The sequence below is a fragment of the Brassica oleracea genome, chromosome C9 (genome assembly GCF_000695525.1).
Source record: "Brassica oleracea var. oleracea cultivar TO1000 chromosome C9, BOL, whole genome shotgun sequence".
Classification (NCBI taxonomy): Eukaryota; Viridiplantae; Streptophyta; class Magnoliopsida; order Brassicales; family Brassicaceae; genus Brassica; species Brassica oleracea.
In genome coordinates this window covers 42,385,546-42,404,637 of record NC_027756.1, presented here as the reverse complement: position 1 = coordinate 42,404,637, position 19,092 = coordinate 42,385,546, and the positions used below count along the sequence as shown (strand labels likewise).

General features: G+C 39.4%; 3 protein-coding genes across 3 annotated transcripts; all 3 read right to left on the bottom strand.

The window, feature by feature from the left end:
• Nucleotides 1-5,810: 5,810 nt before the first annotated feature.
• LOC106315069 lies at nt 5,811-8,822 on the bottom strand. Its single transcript, XM_013752842.1, has one exon. The coding sequence runs from the start codon at nt 8,820-8,822 to the stop codon at nt 5,811-5,813; it is 3,012 nt and encodes a 1,003-aa protein (XP_013608296.1).
• Nucleotides 8,823-10,173: 1,351 nt separating this feature from the next.
• LOC106315068 lies at nt 10,174-11,538 on the bottom strand. The gene has a single exon (XM_013752840.1). It carries the CDS (start codon nt 11,536-11,538, stop codon nt 10,174-10,176), a length of 1,365 nt encoding a protein of 454 aa, XP_013608294.1.
• Nucleotides 11,539-13,125: 1,587 nt separating this feature from the next.
• Nucleotides 13,126-14,387, bottom strand: LOC106316718. The gene is made up of 3 exons (XM_013754597.1): nt 14,314-14,387; nt 13,672-14,043; nt 13,126-13,591 (listed from the first exon to the last, which is right to left on the bottom strand). The coding sequence occupies exons 1-3, from the start codon at nt 14,354-14,356 to the stop codon at nt 13,215-13,217; spliced, it is 792 nt and encodes a 263-aa protein (XP_013610051.1). The 5' UTR covers nt 14,357-14,387; the 3' UTR covers nt 13,126-13,214.
• Between the last annotated feature and the right edge of the window lie 4,705 nt (nt 14,388-19,092).

Sequence of the window (19,092 nt, the reverse complement as noted above, 5' to 3'; positions counted from 1 at the left end):
TGGAGGCACCGCCATATCTTGGCGTTCTCAGAAGCAGACACTTGTTGCTACTTCTTCAAATCACGCTGAGATCATTGCACTCCATGAAGCAAGTAGAGAATGTGTATGGCTAAGATCAATAAGCCGACACATCTGTTCAAGCAGTGGGATTAACGAAAATACGGAGCCAACTATTCTATATGAAGATAACGCGGCATGTGTTGCTCAAACGAAGGAAGGATATATCAAAAGCGATAGAACCGAACATATACCTCCGAAGTTCTTCTCATACACTCAAGAGCTCGAGAAGAATAAAGAGATTGAAGTAAGATATGTTCGATCATGCGACAATGCAGCCGACCTCTTCACAAAATCACTCCCTACCTCGGTATTCAGAAAACACATCCATAACATTGGGATGCGCCATCAGAAGGATCTATGACTGTTCATTCGAGGGGGAGCTTACGTAGTTGTACTCTTTTTACCTTACTATGGTTTTTTCCATTAGGTTTTCCTGGAAAGGTTTTTAACGAGGCAACAAAGACGTTAAGCGAGAGTGGATAGTGACACCGGTCCCCAAGGGGCAGTGTTATGAAAGTCAGAAAAAGAAGCTACCGTTTTCGTTGAAAATATAAAAAGATGTGGGGTCCGCTTCACTATTTGCACAGTGAATTTCTCTTCTATATAAACGATCGTTTCGATCATTGTAAACACACCATTCCTTCTCCTTCTAATAACATATCCTCTCTTGTTATCAGTATTATCTTCTTCTACGGATATAAAATTTTGCCCTTATTTAAATTTCCGCGATATAATAAAATTTCAGTTCTTTTTATAACATTAAAGAATTTCTTTTGGAGTAGAGTTTAGCTCATAGTTTAGACTAAATTTTTTAACAATATAAAGTATATAATATTTAGGTTGGTGGAAATAGCCTGTTAGCTGTAACTATACGACATTCTGTCACGTGGCAGGTGGATCTACCACTAAACAACTTATATTCATATTTAAAATAATAGTTACCTCTAAACTGCATATATTTTTTCTTGGCCAATTTCTTATTAATTTTTTTTTTTTTGCACTACAGATTTTTGTTCTTCAATCGAACGGCAGAGAATCAATCTCTCATAATGTAAGGAGTCTCTGTTGCACTTTTTAGTCTGTTTGTAGAATACGAAAAGAAACTTTTCTCGAGCTGATAAATAACAAAAACCGTCGGAATTAAACTCGTAGGGAAGGATAGATAGATAACCACCGTCGAATTCACGGCATTGAAAGGTTCGGTGAGGCGATAAGAAAGGAGAAAGCTTCGGTTGCTAGTCGGCTCCACAGACCTAACTGGTGGGACCACATTATATGACAGTGATTATTATCCATAGTGGCAAACATATATGATAATATTTTAATCTTAACGATACGTTCAAATTTCAATATGCCATTTAACCAGCTTTTAAACGTTAATTGGTCAATGTTCCCTTCGAAAAACTAAAATTTGAGCAACTTTTTGGTGAATGAATTGCTTCGGTTTCTGCTTCGTGTTTACTTTAATTTTTATTTCAGGAGGAAGAATGCTAGATGTTTAAGAGCATCTTCGGACTCCCCGCAGAATTTACTACAAAATAGAATATCTTCGGCCCCGCTACAAAATTTACCGTAAACTAAAGTGGATTAAACAGGTTCGAACAAATAAAAAATGCATTAAGAAAATTTTGCACTGGGGTTGGAGATGCACTAACTAAGAATATCTCGAAAAGATATTTTATAACTTCAAATATGAAGTTTTTCGCTCTTTCACCTACTCAAAATTTCAAATTTGAAGTTTCATATTTTTATTTGCATTTTAGTCCATACAATTACACATCACATTTATGATTCATAAATATTTTCTTGTTTATTGTTTTAATCCTTTTAAAAATTATATCTCATAAATATTTTAAGTTTTGTTTACAAAATTTAAGTTTACACATAAAATTAAATAAAACTTTATAAGAGGATTTAAAATATTTAAAACTAGATTTAAATAACAAAAATATACAAAAAAAACTTAACAAAAAAGCTTTTAAAAGATTATATGAAGACATAACTATTACACATATTTAAATATTACAATAATACTAATAGTCATGTAAGTTTGATCCGGAACCTTCAAAATTTCTAAATATTGTCCAATTTGTTTTCTGTAACTGAAGATGGTTGTTGTTGTTGTTGTTGATGATGTCTTTTCGTACAATTCTTTCTTGTTCATATTGAATATACTCACGAGTATTAATATCATCGGCAAAAGTTAGTCTTTTAGAAATATTTTATGTTATCTTTTACTTTCTTATTATGATCTAATGTATTTATAAGTATTAATATCACTTTATTTCAACAACTTTTATCTTTAATCTACAAATTAAAAATGAGAAGAGCCATTTTTACTTCGAAACACACTAGTAGATCATATATGTATTACGAAAATCACTTTATGGAATAATATGGTATTTTGCTTGAAGTTTAATATTAATTAAGTTATTCCGTTTAAAATTTTATATTTTAATATAACATTTTATTTATTAATATTGCTGTAATATGTTTATATATGTGATAGTTATTTACAAAAAAATTATGAATTCAAATTGATTATGACAAATATAAAAACCATATTATAAAATACAAATAGTTTTGAATTTGAGTTTGAAGCTTTTTTTTTTACTTTTAAATTTCAAACATAGAGTTTATGAAACTTCAAAATATAATTCTTTTTTGGAGATGTTCTAAGCTCACATAAGCCGCATTTTTTGGTTATTTTTGAATCTTTTTTTACTGAACTTTTTGAATCTGTTTTTGTTTTATCACATTTATATACATTATATATATTATTTTGCTGGATTGTGATGTCTGTAACTTTGTATGATAAGATTTCGAAACCACTCACGCTTTATCCTTCAAAAGGATAAGATGAAATAAATGATTATTTAATTGTTTTTTACTAAAATAAAGTTTAAAATAATTAAGCGCTTTATCATGTTCGATGGCCCATCTATTTAAATAATTATTTCGCGACTGTAAGGATAAATACACCAATATTTTGATTGGCTATGAGCTAAAACCGTGATCCTATGCATCGATCGGAAATCCAATACTAGGATTATTTTTTGGATGTCATGTACTTATCCTAATTTTCTTGATATTTTTGATATTGGAATCTATCTAACATGATAGCATCTTGGCCAAATTATGAAAGAATACGAGTTATAGTAAAACTGCGCCAAGCTCTTAGAAACCAAACTCGTCTGGGTTACAAAAATGTCTGTAGAGTTTGCATGACGTACTGAAACTTGAACACTTATTGAAAAATACATGAGATGAGACTATTATTGAGCCTAATAAGAATCTTTTCATTGCTCCTACTCTCGTATTTATTATTATTATTAACTCTCGTATATTATTATTAGCCTCTTTTCTGTATATAAATAAATTTGTATCATTGTTAATTTTATATCTTCTTAACTAATTGTGTACCTGGATCCTGGTGATACTCTTCTAAACCTAAGCTTTTATCGATGGTGACTGATGACTAAAATAAAATTATGTGAATATTACAAAATAGCTGATATATGGCAGTTGAATATTGAAAAAGTGGAATCGACGCATAGCAATAATTTTATAATATAAACGATTCAAAGTTCGTAACTAGCAGCATATACGTAGAAAATATCGTATTTAAACTGTTTTATACATATATTTATGTTTATAGATGGTATTTTTTTACGTGTATATAATTAAAATACAGTGAAACTCAACGAAAAAATTGTGAATATTATAAAAAAAAATCGCCGTTTGCAATTTGTGTTGTGAATTTGCTTAGAGAAATTAAGACCACAAAAGAGGATAATTACATTTGACGTATGAAGACAAAGGGGAAAAAGTACATGAAGGTTAGAGGAAACTTTAGGAGACATGGTCGACGTAGAAGAGATGATTCACAACACTTCTATCTATGTTTTATGTAACTTGACTATCAAATATGACGGCATGCTCACAAGACGGCTCGTAGTAATACTTTTTCCCGCAATTAAATAGACACATGACCAGTGTCATAAATGAAAACTCGGAAAAAAACTTTATTTTTCTTATAACAAACACAGCACATGATGTAGTCCATATTAGTTAGTTGTGTATTCTTTGTATGTTCATTGATAAGAGAAACGAGAAAACGAATCTCTTTCTAAAACGTCCAAGGCTTCATAGTTGATGTTTTTTTCTATTAAAGCTATTTATTCGACTATAATATATTAACTACATCATCACATGATGTCCATTTATATGTACTTAGTGAAAGCATTCCACTAATCAATAGTCAATTCAATACGTTGAATTCGTTACAAAATCGCATTTAAAGTCTAATATTATGAAGCTTCCACTAAACTTGATCTACAGGAGGAGACTAAAGCCATCTCTATCTTTTTACTGTAATGATAATGTTTTGGAACATTTATATTAATTTAAATTCGATCATCAAATGTTTCAAAGACACCTCCAAATTATGTTTTTGTAAGAGAGTTTTGTATAAAATCTAATTAGTATGACGCCTTTTTACGAGATAAGTATAGCAATCTGTTCGAAATGGAACCTTAAATGGAACAGAGGACTTACATATCTCTAAAACGTAGAAGCATACAAACATGATTACTTTTGAATCGAGATGGAAACAAAGATACAACAAGACATAAACACAATCTAATGTTTCATCACTCAAACTACGTAATCAACACTTTTTCCCCCAGGAACAAGTATTGAAAAACGACTTTGAACTCATTTTCACGAGTCCATGGACCAACACCATTGAGTATGTCGATGTCATATATTTAAATTATGAAACGTTGCCTCATTCGGTTGATACATTACCATATTGCCAGGGATTAAACTCGATCGATTTGAGGTCCACTTCATCGGAGGCACCGCTAGAGCTCGCTGCTGCATCTCGGTGTTCAGTGTACTTCCCGTTGTATTGGTATATTTCAATATCTCCCCCACGGCGTAGATGTGATCTCATCCGTTAGATCGAACCACCTTGGAGTGAACTTCTGGTTCTTAGTCTCTCGTGTCCTATTTTCGGCCCTTTGCCTCTCCTCAAGGCTGAGATTAAAAAAAAAAAAGACACCGCGAAGAACCTCGTATGCAGAGCATAACTGTGTGTTCATGCTCTAACAAGGATTCAGTGATGATATTTATACGAAAACCAATTCTCAAAGTATCTTTCCTATAAAAAAAAAACTTAAAAGACTTGACAGACAAGCTGATTAGGAAGGAAGAAAAGAAGAAGAACCTGTGCTTCTCGGAACCAGCTTTAGAAAGGTCACCCTGCTCAAGGGCATATCTATCAGGGCGGAGACGTGAGTCTGAAGCCAAGAGCGTAGCGGGAGCTGTGTCGAAGCTGTTTATCTTGTGATCAAAGTGGTTAAATTTGTCATGACCATTTCTCCGGGTGAGTCAACCCAAGTTCGTCCAAATATCAGGTTGTGAACCTTAGTGATAGGCGGTACCAAGTCCACAGCATTTTTTTGAGGATATATAAGCTGCATGAGCTTATATGAAAACATAAACAGAATACTTTTTTTTTTAACACTGAGTAATTCCATTTCAAGGCAAAGGCCAAAGAAGAGCCAAAGAAACAACATCCAGGAGTGGTGATCATACACCATGCAAACAAATAAAGCAGAGAGGTTCAACACAAACCCAATAGGGCTGAAAGAAATTAGGCACGCAGGCCGGCAGGCAATAAAATAACCACTAGAGCTTGAGTATCCCAGGTCACGTGGCTGAAAGGAGTAGGCTGAAGACAATGTTCAAGTTTCTTCTCCTATCGCCTGATGAAGCCAAGAAGGTCCACTCCTTGCGATATAAGATTGGTATAGATGATTCGAAGTCACACTTACTGCGATTCTCGAAGCAATGGAGTTGCTTGCTGGAAGAACATAGTCTAGGCTCCATGCCGATATTAGCTGTAACTTTGAGTTGATGATGTTTAAAATTCGGTAGGATTCAGGAGCACATACCTGACCATCCCAACGATATAAACAGCGTCGTGCATGAGTAAAGGAAGTCTTGAAAATGATGTTATCAAGTCTTAAGGTCTGCATACTTTCTATTGCCCATAAGATAGCATATAGTTCAGCCTCTTCACGCGATTGCACCATAGAATAAGATCGACGACTATGCATTAGGACTTTCCCTCTTGTGTCACGAGTGATCCAGGAGACTCCACAGTTAACTGACCCACTCACCCAGGAAACACCAATGTTACATTTAAGCATTCCTGGCGGAGGAGCTTGCCAGACGATGCGTTGATGGTTATACAGGGTCTGGTACTGGATCATGTTCTCTTCTGGAAAGTTAGCATTAAACCAGGATTCAGCCTCTTCCTCGGCCTTGTTAACAATAGAAGATGGAGATAACCGGATTTTTTCAAACATCAAACCATTCCTAGCTTTCCAGATGTGCCATAACAACCATGGAATACTCCGTTTGAGCTTAACAGTGATGTCTCTACTTCTTGTGCAAGCGACCAAGTGGTGAAGGTTCAGAAACACAGAGGTTGTAGACAGGCCACGAGGAGGTAATGGGAGGTTCGCAGCACTCCAAACATCTCGAGCTGTTGAGCAAGAGAATAAGGTATGACATATCGTTTCACGACCCATCCCACATGACTTACATGTAGTATCAACCTGTAAACCACGTGATCTCAGTTGATCTGAGACTGCTAATGCTCCAGCTAATGCCCTCCACACAACGTGTCGAATCTTTGGAGACGTTTGCAATTTCCATATACTTTTCCATAGCATTTTCTCCACAGACGGAAGGCCGTGGTGGTGCGAGGAGTTTAAGCTGGTAAGAGTCTCCGTTAGTTTGTAGCCAGATTGAGAGGAGTAGGCTCCATGACTAGTGAGACCCCACATGAGCGCAGCAGGCTTGTGCCTTTCCACTGTCATATTCAAAATGGTGTTGGCATCTTCTTCTACAAATAAACTTCTGATCTTTGACGCTTCCCACAAGTTGGAGTTTGGAATCAGAAGGTCTGGAACCATAAGAGTCAGATCTACTTGTGCATCCATTCGGTACAATGGAGGTCTAGGAAGTGGCCCCATAATCCAGTTCTCAGTCCAAGCATAAGTCGTAGAGCCATCTCCCACTCTTCTCAGTAGGCCTTTTTCCAACAGCTCTCTGCCATGTAGGATACTTCGCCAAGCGAAAGATGGTCTTAAGCTGAGACCACACTCCATAAATTCTCCATTCTTCCAATACTTGCTTTTGAGAACTTTAGCGACAAGAGACTCTGGGTATATTAAGATGCGCCAGGCTTGTTTAGCTAGTAAAGACTGATTGAATCTGCTGATATCATGGAAACCCAAACCACTTTCATCTTTGCTTTTACAGAGCTTCTGCCACGCCACCCAAGAAATTTTCTTCCTGTTAAACCCACCACTCCACCAATACTCTATCATCGCACTAGTGAGCCGGTCACAAAGATCTTTGGGCAACTTGAAAACTGACATAGCATAAACAGGGAGCGCAAGAGCAATAGACTTAAGTAAAATTTCTTTTCCTCCTTGCGAGAGGGCCTTTGCATACCATCCATTCAACCTCCCATGAAGCTTTTCACGGATAAAGTTTAAAAGCTCTACCTTTGAACCTTGGAAACATTCAGGTAATCCTAAATAAGTACCACCACCTCCTTCTTTATCTATCTCCAAAATCCTTTTGATCTCGGCTCGGTCTTGCTCTGATACCTTGGCACCAAAGATTACTGAAGATTTCAGCTTGTTTATCACCTGTCCTGATGCTTCACCATAGCGTCTGAGACAATCAATAATGACTAAGCTCTCCTCCTTGGAAGCCTTACACATCAGCAGCGAGTCATCAGCAAACAGTAGGTGATGTACTGCAGGGCCTTGCCGTCCAAGTCTGATGCCATGTAGATCACCTTTCTTCTCAGCCATATTCAGAGCATGCACTAATGCTTCTGTGCACAGTATAAGGAGAAATGGAGACATAGGATCTCCCTGGCGAATCCCTCTCTCCGGTTTGATGAAGCCATGAGTCTGACCATTCAGCAAGACCGTATAAGATACTGTGCTAACACAAGACATCACCCAATTAACCCATCTTCTATTAACCCCGATTTTCTCAAGAAGTGCTTCCAAAAATTGCCATTCGACCCTATCATAGGCCTTGGACATATCCGTTTTGATCGCCATATACTGCTTCCCAATTGCTTCGTTCGTTCTAAGTCCATGGACCATCTCATGGGCCACAAGAATGTTGTCAGAGATGAGCCGACCAGAGACGAAAGCACCTTGTGTCTCAGAGATAATATCAGGCATAACCGATTTCAACCTTTGGCAAAGTATCTTTGACACTATTTTATACTGCACAGAGCATAAGCTAATAGGTCGCATATCAGACATCTTGGTTGGTTTCTGAATTTTTGGCAGCAGATATAGATGGGTGTGGTTCCAACCAGCCAGTAGGACCGCATAGTTGAAGAAACTTTGAACTTCAGCAACAACAGAAGGACCCACCACGTGCCAGAATTTTTTATAAAATGTTCCAGTTAACCCATCTTCACCTGGAGCACTAGATCCTCTGACATTGAAAGCTGCCACTCTGATCTCCTCTTGGGAGACTGGTTTGGTCAGCATCTCATTCATCTCTAGAGACACTCTGCCTTCGAAACGATCCAGAAGGGATTCCAAATCATGGGGATTGGAGCTCATGAAGAGATTTGTAAAATACTCTGCATCCAAGTTTCCTTTTGCCCCTTCAGAAAAGAATTCAGTTCCATTGTCATCCTGTAGCATCAGGACCTTATTCTGGAACCTGCGCCCTTTAACACTGTTGTGGAAGAAAGTTGTGTTCTTGTCGCCTTCCTTTAGCCATAGTTCTCTACTTTTTTGCCGCCAAAATAGCTCTTCCTGTCGATGAGCTTCTGAAGTTTAGCCTTGAGGTTCTTCATAATTAAATGATCAGGAAAGCGCTTAGATATCTCCACTTCGAGTTTGCTAGACAGACGCTCGATATTGCTACGAGCATTGATATTAGACCCTCTCTTCCATCTAGCTAGTTCTCTTCTACAACTAGCAATGCGATCCATAATATGAGTCACACCATTGAGGTTAGCCATATTCCATCCCTTGATGACCGCTTCCTCAAAACCTTCTTTTCCAATCATGCGCTGATCAAAATAGAACCTTCCACGCCCTCTCTCCTCTGGCTCCAGAGCGAAGCTAACCTTGATAGGCCTATGATCCGAAGCATACATGCGCTTCTTCCATCTAGCTAGTTCTTTTCTACAGCTAGCAATGCGATCCATAATATGAGTCACACCATTGAGGTTAGCCATATTCCATCCCTTGATGACCGCTTCCTCAAAACCTTCTTTTCCAATCATGCGCTGATCAAAATAGAACCTTCCACGCCCTCTCTCCTCTGGCTCCAGAGCGAAGCTAACCTTGATAGGCCTATGATCCGAAGCATACATGCGCTTATACTCTGTGTTAGCTCGAGGAAATAATTTGAACCAACCGTCATTACCAAAACATCTATCAAGCCGACACTGGACCCAAACTTTATCTTTCTCCCCTACACCATTTGTTATCTCTCTCCAGCCAGCCCAGGAAAGATAATTACCTGAGCTCCTAACTTCTTTGATTTTACAGGAAAGAGCAAGGTTACAAAAATCCCAGAAGGTGGACTCATGTCTAGTTGCACCTCCTTCCTTCTCAGCATTGCTCATCAATTCATTAAAATCACCGAGAAGCAGCCAAGGATCATTTCTCGTGATTCCAATATTCGTCAGGTTATCCCAAACCAGTTTGCGTTTCTCTCTTATTGGGTTTCCGTACACGCAAGAGATGTAAAATACCAACGTTCCCATCTTCACTCTAGCATCAGTGATCCTGTTACTGCTTGATAGGATCTCCACATCATAACACTTCTTCCATAGCAATGCTAATCCACCACTACGTCCCACCGGCTCTACAGTTACCATCTCATCATACCCCAACTCTAACCGCATATAATTCATAAACTTATCTTTTTGTTTCGTTTCCATCAAGAACAAGAGGTCAGGGAAATATTTTCTCCGAATATTCCTTAACCGTTGAACTGTCTCCGGACTACCAGCCCCTTGACAGTTCCAGCTCCAAAGGCTCATTGGGATGGCAGCGGCTTCAAACTGGAAGCTACTGTAGGTTCTGAAAGTTTTTTGTTTTTGTTTTCTGAAGAAAAATCCGGAGAGACAGCTTTTCGTTTCGAGCTCGGGCATGGCCCTGTCTCGTTTGAAAGAGCTAGAGGCGCAGGCACCTTCAGATCCTTGCCTGCATTTCTTCTCTTCCAAGCATGAGGACATCTCCTCTGTGTTTTGGTTACACCAACACTTCCGGTGACACGCCCTTCCGTAGAAGGGCCAAGCTGAAAACCCGACGGGTTGATAGGTGCATAGCTAGCTGAGGACATCGAACCAGAAGATTCTGAAGCCTCCTCATTGATATCAGCTCTGAAAGGTAACGGAGCCACAATTTGAAGGTGCTTGTTGCAGTGCTGTGATTCCATGAGCTCAGTGTAGGAGAATACATGTCCTTTGCCTTTATCAAGCTCCTTTGTAATGCGCGTCAGATGGACAGATGATGAAGCCAGGTTCTCTACAATCCCTTGTTTAACAAGCTCAATTCTGGCTAGACGTTCAGTCGGATCCGCATGAGCTATGTAGAGCATTGCCATCTTGCGATCTTCTCCTGATAACTCCGGGAACAGCACTGGAAAACCTGGAGGGCCACCCACCGGTTCTGAGAGGACTGGTGCCCTCTGTTCCATTCTTGGAATCTCAGTCGCTCTATGAACTCTGTTAGGTCCCCTTTTGATAAAAGGACACTTAACTTTCTCCTGAGTATGTCGAAGACAATTGAAACAACACTTGTGAATCTTCTCGTATTCAAACTCAATGGTAACTGTCCCTCCTTTAACCGTGAGTTTGCGAGCAGCTTTGGCCGGGTTGTTTGTATCAAACAGGATCAGAGCTCTGATGTACTCCTTTGTATGTGATACCTTAGGATCATAAGCCACTTCTTCAACTTTGCCAACCTCAGAAGCAAGCTTGTACATGGTCTCTACCGTAAAGAAATTGACCGGTATATTCCTGATACGGATCCAGACAAACATGGTTTGTAAAAAGTTCTCTGGAGGATTGGCTATCCAGCGCTCCAACACCATAGCCCAATGGTTGTAGGACCAAGGCCTATCATTCACTACCGTAACAAGATCTTCTTCTCGTTGAAAGACAAACTGAAATCTGTCACGCGACAGAGCAATACCACGGACTCTCCCATACACCCTCCAAGCTGTAGGCATATATTCTATCATTCTAGCCATCGATTGACAGTCAGGATTCAATAGTCTCCCCAACAAGCTTGTTTCATTCTCGTCGAAGACTCTGAATCTTGGACTATCGGGCAAGGTCAAGGGTTCTTCCTCCTCTAGTGACATCGACTGAATAGCTTTTTGCAGAAGATCAGCCATCTCTTCACAACAGTTAGAAATTCCGGCGACGGAGGAGAATTGGAGTAGCGAGAAAGTAGGTAATAGATCAAGCGTGATTGATGTGATTTTGCCTCTAAAACCACAAAACTCGGTTATGATTTTTTGAGAAATCATAATAGAAGGAAAGACTTGGGGAATTGGGGATTCGAAAAGGAAATTTTCCAGAAATTTTAAGGAAAAAGGCAATGGAATAATGAGTGATTTGCAACTTTCCAAAAAATAAATAAGGGAAAATACCGTAGCGGAAGCCGGTAATTAAAGTCCACTCTAGATGAGGGAAGTAAAGATTTTTAAAAAAGGCAATAAGACACCCCTTGGGTTCTCGCCGGAAATCGCCTCAAAAGAGACAAAAGAGGACATCCTCCTATAAACCTCTAGAATAGACATTACATAAACAGAATACTATGCAGCAAGAAGTTTCCTTCTTGATTAAGAGAGCCTCTAACAAAGTGAGAGAGAGAGAAGATGATCATAAATAGTAACAAAATTACCTGCCAACAGGGTAGACATCAACAGAGTTACCCAAAAGCTTAGTTTTCAAGTTGGAGGTGCGTCATAAGTGAAGTGCTCGTTCTCGAATTAACTTATATTAATATAACTGAGTCAAGATGGACACCTTTAGTTGCAAACTAACTGATAGCAATGAAGTGAATAGATGATGCACCTGCTCAGAAAGAAATGAAATACCAACATGGTTGGCCATCTCACATGTCTCTCCAAGAATAGGATTGAATGGCTTCCAAGTTCGTTGGTAGGCAAAGTAAACAGATATAGCCCATGATGCTGAACAAAAAGAATATAAAAGTATATAAAAGTCTAACAAATTCGGAAGTCGATATAAGCAGTAGAGATGAGTTATACTTACAAGCATAAACTAAACGCAAGTAAGGATCCTCGCATTCATCCCGAGCCAAAGACCCGAACACCTAGGCCTAGTCTAAAGCTGGTGTGTTTTCCCAATGATAAGCTTTGCCATTAGCATATTCGAACTTCTCTGTTCTACTTTTACTATGGATCAAATGATATAATATTAATCCGTGGCTACTTTTGTCGCACATTGTTCAGCAATTTTGAATATGAAAGGCTATATTCATGTCACATGCTCTCATTGGCTGCTGCGTTGATACCACATATTTTCATTCCTAAGTCTGTTTGGGACATTTTTTGTTTTATTGTACATTTATTAGGTCTGGACTTGCTCTTCCTTTAGGGAGGAATGGTGTTCAACCACCATAGAACACTGAGCAAATGACTTGTGAGGTTAGACGTGTGGAATTTTATAGTGGTTTGAGTTTTCACAAAAATTCGAGGAGCCTAGAACGAGGATTGAACTGCCCATGTTTTAGAAGAGAAATGCTTCATGAGGTTCCTATAACCTTTCCTTCTAAGATTTGTGTGTGTTTCATCTTCCTATCTTTAGAAAATTCAAGTTCTAATCGATTTGAGTCATCAGCTTAAGGGAACAAAAAAATTAGAAATTGTGAACGCAATGAACATGACTGGTCACAGTAAGAAACACAAAAGCAGGACACAAACATAACAATAGTCTCAACTTAGTAGTTCAAAAATCATAAGGTCTCCAAAATATAAAAACAGACATGACATATATGAAAAACGAAACGTACGTAGTAGATATCTTAAAGAGTGATGATTGATTACTCATTGTTGTTGCGAGGAGGTGGTGAAACACGCACTTTGAGAACACCAAACTCTGCATCCCAAGAGATGTTGTGGTTCAAAAGCGGAATCCCATAGGAACAGCATTGACGATTGCTGACTGCTCCAAGGAAAATACGGCAACTCTCATCGTGCTCATGCACCTCCTTGTTCTCACCATAGAACTTGATCTCGTTCTCGTTGGGAAGCACGAACATGTCATCACCGCAAACACCAGGCATATCCACCGAGAAGTGAAAACATCCATCAGATGTTCGTTGGGAAGCCAACGTGTCCTTGCGACCTTTCACCACAAACGGATGACTCTCCACTTCAACCCAGTTAAATGAATTCACATCGTATCTCCCAGATTTGCCTATAAAAAACGACAACAAACGAAGAGTATTACAATAATGGATGATACGCAAAAAGGTGTGATTTTGAAGGGATTCGAACCTGTGTTAAGAGGCAGAAAGTGAGTACATTTCTTGTCGTGGTCCTTCACTTTGACCCTTGCGAGAATCATCCTCAAGACTCCGTCTTTCATCTTGGCATCCACGCCGGTGATCTCGCAGCAGTCGCAGCCCAGACCAGCTGTCCCGGAGTACTCGCGCACTTCTTCAGCCTTGTAGCCGTCGCGGTGGGTTTCTTCGCCGGAGAAAAAGACAACCTTTTGTCTCACGGCGTCGACTCTGTAGCGGATAGCGTCGTCTGGAACACCGGGCAAGTCGACGCGGACGTAGAGGTTGTCGTTGTTAAGGACCTTGATTTCCATGAAACCCTTCGGACCGTATCTCTGGTACGGGTTGTTGGTCGCGTGCAACCTCCCTGTAGAACGTAGACAGAGAGAGTCAAAGAAAGTAGGAAACTTTATTCTTCATGGATGAGCTATGTAACAAGTTTCATGTTAAATAGAGCCAAAGAAGAGAGTAGTAAGACTAAGATCAATAAAGAATGAAACTTTATTTCCATGAAAAGATTAAATCTTTGCAACAAGTTTTCATGTTAAGAGACGTTTCATTTGTTTATAACTTTGAAACATGAACATGAACAAATGTTGGAATAGACAAGGAGAAATAAAGAAAGAAAGAGACAGACCAGGGATGTAAGGAATCCTCGACATGTCAATGTATGCAGCCATCTCTCGTTCTTCTTCTTCTTCTTTCTCTCTGTTTTCTCTCTCTCTCTTGTTCGCGTAGAAATGGATTATGATTTTGTTGTTTGATATAAGACGAAACAGGAGGCTCTTTGACTGGTCATCCACTTGCTTAATGTTACTTCTATCTTTTAAACATTTTAACCACTGTTAAAAGAATTGCCTTCCTTCTTTGAATTGTTACCGTGGTAATAACCCAAATAGTACGATAGCTGTCCAGGTCCTATAGCTCTCTCCTTCAATATCTTTTTGAATGCGACAAAATAGAGAAATGAGGCAACCTCGTCTCTCACTCTTTATTGCATGCAAGAAGTCGCTGACGTCAATGATTCTTAAAACAGAGCTGTTAATCTTTTTTTTACTCCCTCCTTATCTACTTTCCACATACGACAAACAAAAGTTAACAATGCAATGCAACGTCCTTTCTTTGTTTTTGAATCTAACTTTCTCTCTTGTAACAACCGTTTTTAGATGTTTTTGCATGAGTTGAACACACAAAACAAAAAAAAAGATGTTTTGCATGGTTTCTTGGTATTATTATAAAGTTTTATTAATTTCATCTGACCACAATTTAAAGTTTATCGTTTTAAGACATGTTTTTGGTGACATTTTTTTTTTTTTTTGCTCAACTACTACTTTCATTTTCCAACTGAGTTCATGTTTACAACAGGCATATCAGCCTCACAAACAGATTTTAACCAAATTGGCAAGATATAATACAACTTAAGAACATGATTCTCTGAAGAAAAAACTTCTTTTGCTACTCTATCAGCTGCCTTATTACCTTCTCTAGGGTAGAAAGTCACTCTGAGACCATGATTTCCAGAGAGAATGTGTTGTATTTCTTGCAAGATCGGCTTCAGCTTTGGCCATGTACTCTCCTTTCCAACGACCATTCTTGCATGAATTTGTGAATCGGTTTCAAAGATCACCTGCTTATATCTAAGGCTACACAAAGATTGCATTGCCCATTTAATCCCTTCTGCTTCCGTCTCTATAGGTGAATTCATTCTCTGGAGATTTTTTGCCCCTGCCCAAAGCATTTGTCCGCTGTTGTTGCGAGCGATCCAGCCAACCCCACTGCGATGATGGTCCTTTCTCCAGGCACCATCTGTATTACATTTGATCCATTGGGGAGGGGGCACTTTCCATTTGGCTCGGGTGTTGCTAATGGGGGGTGATCTGGTCATCGTGTGTTCCTCCTCTTGTCTCCTTTTCCATTCTTCCATGTCCTCAGTTGCTTTTGCGATCGAGCTTGGTGCTGAGTAGTCTATTCCTTTGAAGAAGAAATCGTTTCTGTTTTTCCAGATTCTCCAAAGCAACCAAGGCACTAGATCATCATAGATCTTGAGATGAGGACTGTGATGTTTTAAGTTCAGGACTCGGTAGATATTAGCATACAATGAGTCTGACATCTCACCACTTGGAGGGGCTTGGATAGGAGATACCGCCCAGATCAAGCGAGCATAAGGACAAGTGAATAGGATGTGGTTCACTGTCTCGCTGCCCGTTCCACATCTCCCGCAACTGCCATCTTTAGCAATGTGTCTGTAATGCATATTTGCTGCAGCTGGTAGAGTGTCACTGATGCATTTCCATAGGAAATGTCTGATTTTTGGGCTAGTTTGCAGCTTCCAGATTTGTTGATAGAGTTCATCCAGACTCGGTTGGTTCACTTTTTTAGCTGCTTGATCTGTATTGATGAAGTTTCTTTGGACCCAGTAGCCTGACTTCGCTGTGTAGAAACCTGTGTGTGTGTAGTCCCATGCGTATATATCGTTGCCTGCGCTCCCTTGGGGGTTTATTGCAAGTATTTTCTCTGAGGTTTCTGCAGTAAAAATTGCTTCAACTGCTTCTCTGTTCCATTCCTTTCCTGGGATTGTCATTAGTTCACTAACACACATGTCGGGCTTCACTAACTGCCTGTATCTGATGGGGACCATCCTGGTTGAGGTGGGTTTGATTGCAGGGCTGCTTCCAATCCAACGGCCTTCCCACACTTTTGTGGACTCACCATTACCAATCTTCTAGCTCCCTGCCTGATCAACTTTTGAGCTGCTAATAAGCTTCTCCATGCGTATGAAGGGCGAGATCCGAGAGGAGCATCTAGCGGGGTGGAGGATCTGAAGTAGCGGCTCTTATATATTCTTCCCAACAGTGAGTTGGGACATGTGATGATCCTCCATAGCTGTTTTCCAAGGAGGGCCACATTAAATTCTTCCAGATCTCTGAATCCTAGTCCACCTTCGCTTTTGGACTTGGTGAGCTCACTCCAGCTTTTCCAGTGCATTCCCCTTGAGTCCTTATTGTTCTTCCACCAGAAGTTAGACAGAAGTGACACTACTTGCCTACAAATTGTCTTTGGTAGAAGGAAGCATGCCATAGTGTTAGTGGGTAGAGCAAGGGCGACTGCTTTCAGCAACACCTCTTTCCCTCCCGCGGAGAGAAACTTGTTTTGCCATCCGTCGACCTTATGCTCGATCCTTTCTTTGAGGAAGCTCATGATTGATACCTTGGATCCTCCAAAAGACTCTGGCAGCCCCAAATACATATCATCTCCTCCAGAGTGTTCTATGCCAAGCTTGCGTTTGATGTCTTCTCTGCTCTCTTCGGGAATGTTTTTACCGAAGTAGATACTCGACTTCTGATAGTTGATCCTCTGGCCTGAAGCAAGGCTATATTCGTGGAGTATTGATCTAATGCTGTTGAGTTCCTCATCAGTGTTTTTGCAGTAGAACATACTGTCATCAGCATAGAGGAGGTGAGAAACAGAAGGTGCTCCTCTAGCTATCTCAAGTCCTGTGATTTCACCTCTGCGCTCTGCCTGCATTAACCTTTGCACTAGCATTTCTGTACATATCACGAACAGGTAAGGCGAGAGGGGATTCCCTTGCCTTATACCTCTCGTTGGGCGGATATCACCGTATGGATTGCCGTTGATCAGCACCTGGTACTCCACTGAGGTTACGCACTCCATTATAAGATTGCACCAGTCTTCAGAAAACCTAGTGTTCTCATAGCTTTCTCGAGGAATACCCACTCTACTCTATCAAAAGCTTTGGAGAGGCCCGTCTTGATGGCAATGTGCTCCCTGGAGCATCTGTTGTTGGAGTTTAGTGCGTGTAGGAGTTCATGAGCAATCAGTATATTGTCGGATATTAGTCTCTCCTCAACAAAAGCCGCTTGCGTTTCCGTAATGATGCTAGGTAGGATCTTTTTTAAACGCTTGCTCAACAGTTTTGATACAACCTTATATGTTTTTGGTGACATTTACGTAGAAGAAATTGAAAAAAACACACTTATTAACCATAAAAGATAAAAATAAACACAAACCACATGCAACAATGTCTACTACTATTTTAAGTGCGATCATCAAATGCTTCAAAGAGGACATACAAATTATGATTTTATAAGACAACTTATATATAATGTAGTTCTTATGGAGATGTTACGAGAACACAAGTATACAAAGAGAAGACCATATCTTTAATAATAAAGTTAAACTATATGCCTTCTTAGGCATCCACCTCATCAATCACCTAGGGGGATTTTTGGACACCTGGCACTTCAAAAAAAACAACAACCCAATTTTTTTTCCATTCTCAATAATCCTTCCGCAACCATTATGAGCTTCGTATTGTTTATTGCAAAATTAATTTCTATTTGGGTTTATATTAGGTTATTTTGTCCAGGCCCAATTGTTTTTTTTGTCTCTAAGCACAAAACTTAGTGTAGGTTATTTGGTCTGAGCTCTTTTCATTCCGACGAAGCAGACGCCGATTCACTTTATGTAACGCCTTCTGTTTCCATTTATTTACTTCTTTAATCCGACCATTAACATGCTTCATCTCACTCGCCCCACTCCGTAGCATTAATTCCAGCTCAACCTCTTCATATCTAACCGGTGGAAGGTCTTCTATATAAAGCTCAACCTCTTAGATAACGGCGGTCACTGACGTCGTCAAGGTTATATCTCTTCTCGGTAGATCTAAAACTGGACATGCTAGATTCAGACAAGCTCTCGCGACGACAAAAACTGAAGGTGGAGGAAGAGATTGGAAAACGGAGGAGAGATCGGAACAGAAGCAACATCTATCGAGGTCGTGTAAAAGAGACTGAAAACAGAGCAGTACGGTGGATCTACGTTTACGGTTTATTTTCCGGCACCAGTCCATCGACGTCCTCCTTAATCATACAACCACAGTCAGACAAAAAGAATGGTTTGTTTCTGTGTGTTTTACAAATATTATTTACGTGGACTAAACTCATACACTCAACCATATTCCTAATTCCTCTTTCTCTTACCACTCCATCTTGAAAGATTGGGATTTGGGAGCCAAAAGACTAATTTTTGGGTATAAATATATTATGTTAGTAATTACATAAACTTTTGTCCGAGACGAGACTTGAATTGTTGTCTTGATTATTTCATTTTGCAGTGGTAAGAGCTCCTGGTATGAGTCTGTTAAAGATTCTATTGTCTAAACCGAGTTCTGTGGCAAAAGGTGTGTCGATGCGGAATGGTCTGGCTCTGCGTTTGATGAGAGAGAAGAGAAAATGGTTTTCAAATTATCTTGGAAGACAAAGCTTTTTGACACAAAATTCTTTTCATTTGCAACAGATGCGAGAGTTCACCAATTTTTTTTTATATTTATGATACAGAAACTGAAACCATACCTTCACCTCTTACATATGTAGCAGGGTACTCCACAACATTTGCA

Excerpts from the sequence above, each read along its gene's own strand:
- LOC106315068 (XM_013752840.1), bottom strand. The coding sequence starts at position 11,538 with ATGGCTGATCTTCTGCAAAAAGCTATTCAGTCGATGTCACTAGAGGAG.
- LOC106316718 (XM_013754597.1), bottom strand. The coding sequence starts at position 14,356 with ATGGCTGCATACATTGACATGTCGAGGATTCCTTACATCCCTG. Across the intron at positions 14,044-14,313 it reads GAGGATTCCTTACATCCCTG|GGAGGTTGCACGCGACCAAC; the intron begins GTCTGTCTCTTT and ends TACGTTCTACAG. Across the intron at positions 13,592-13,671 it reads CTTTCTGCCTCTTAACACAG|GCAAATCTGGGAGATACGAT; the intron begins GTTCGAATCCCT and ends CGTTTTTTATAG.
- LOC106315069 (XM_013752842.1), bottom strand. The coding sequence starts at position 8,822 with ATGCTACAGGATGACAATGGAACTGAATTCTTTTCTGAAGGGGCAAAA.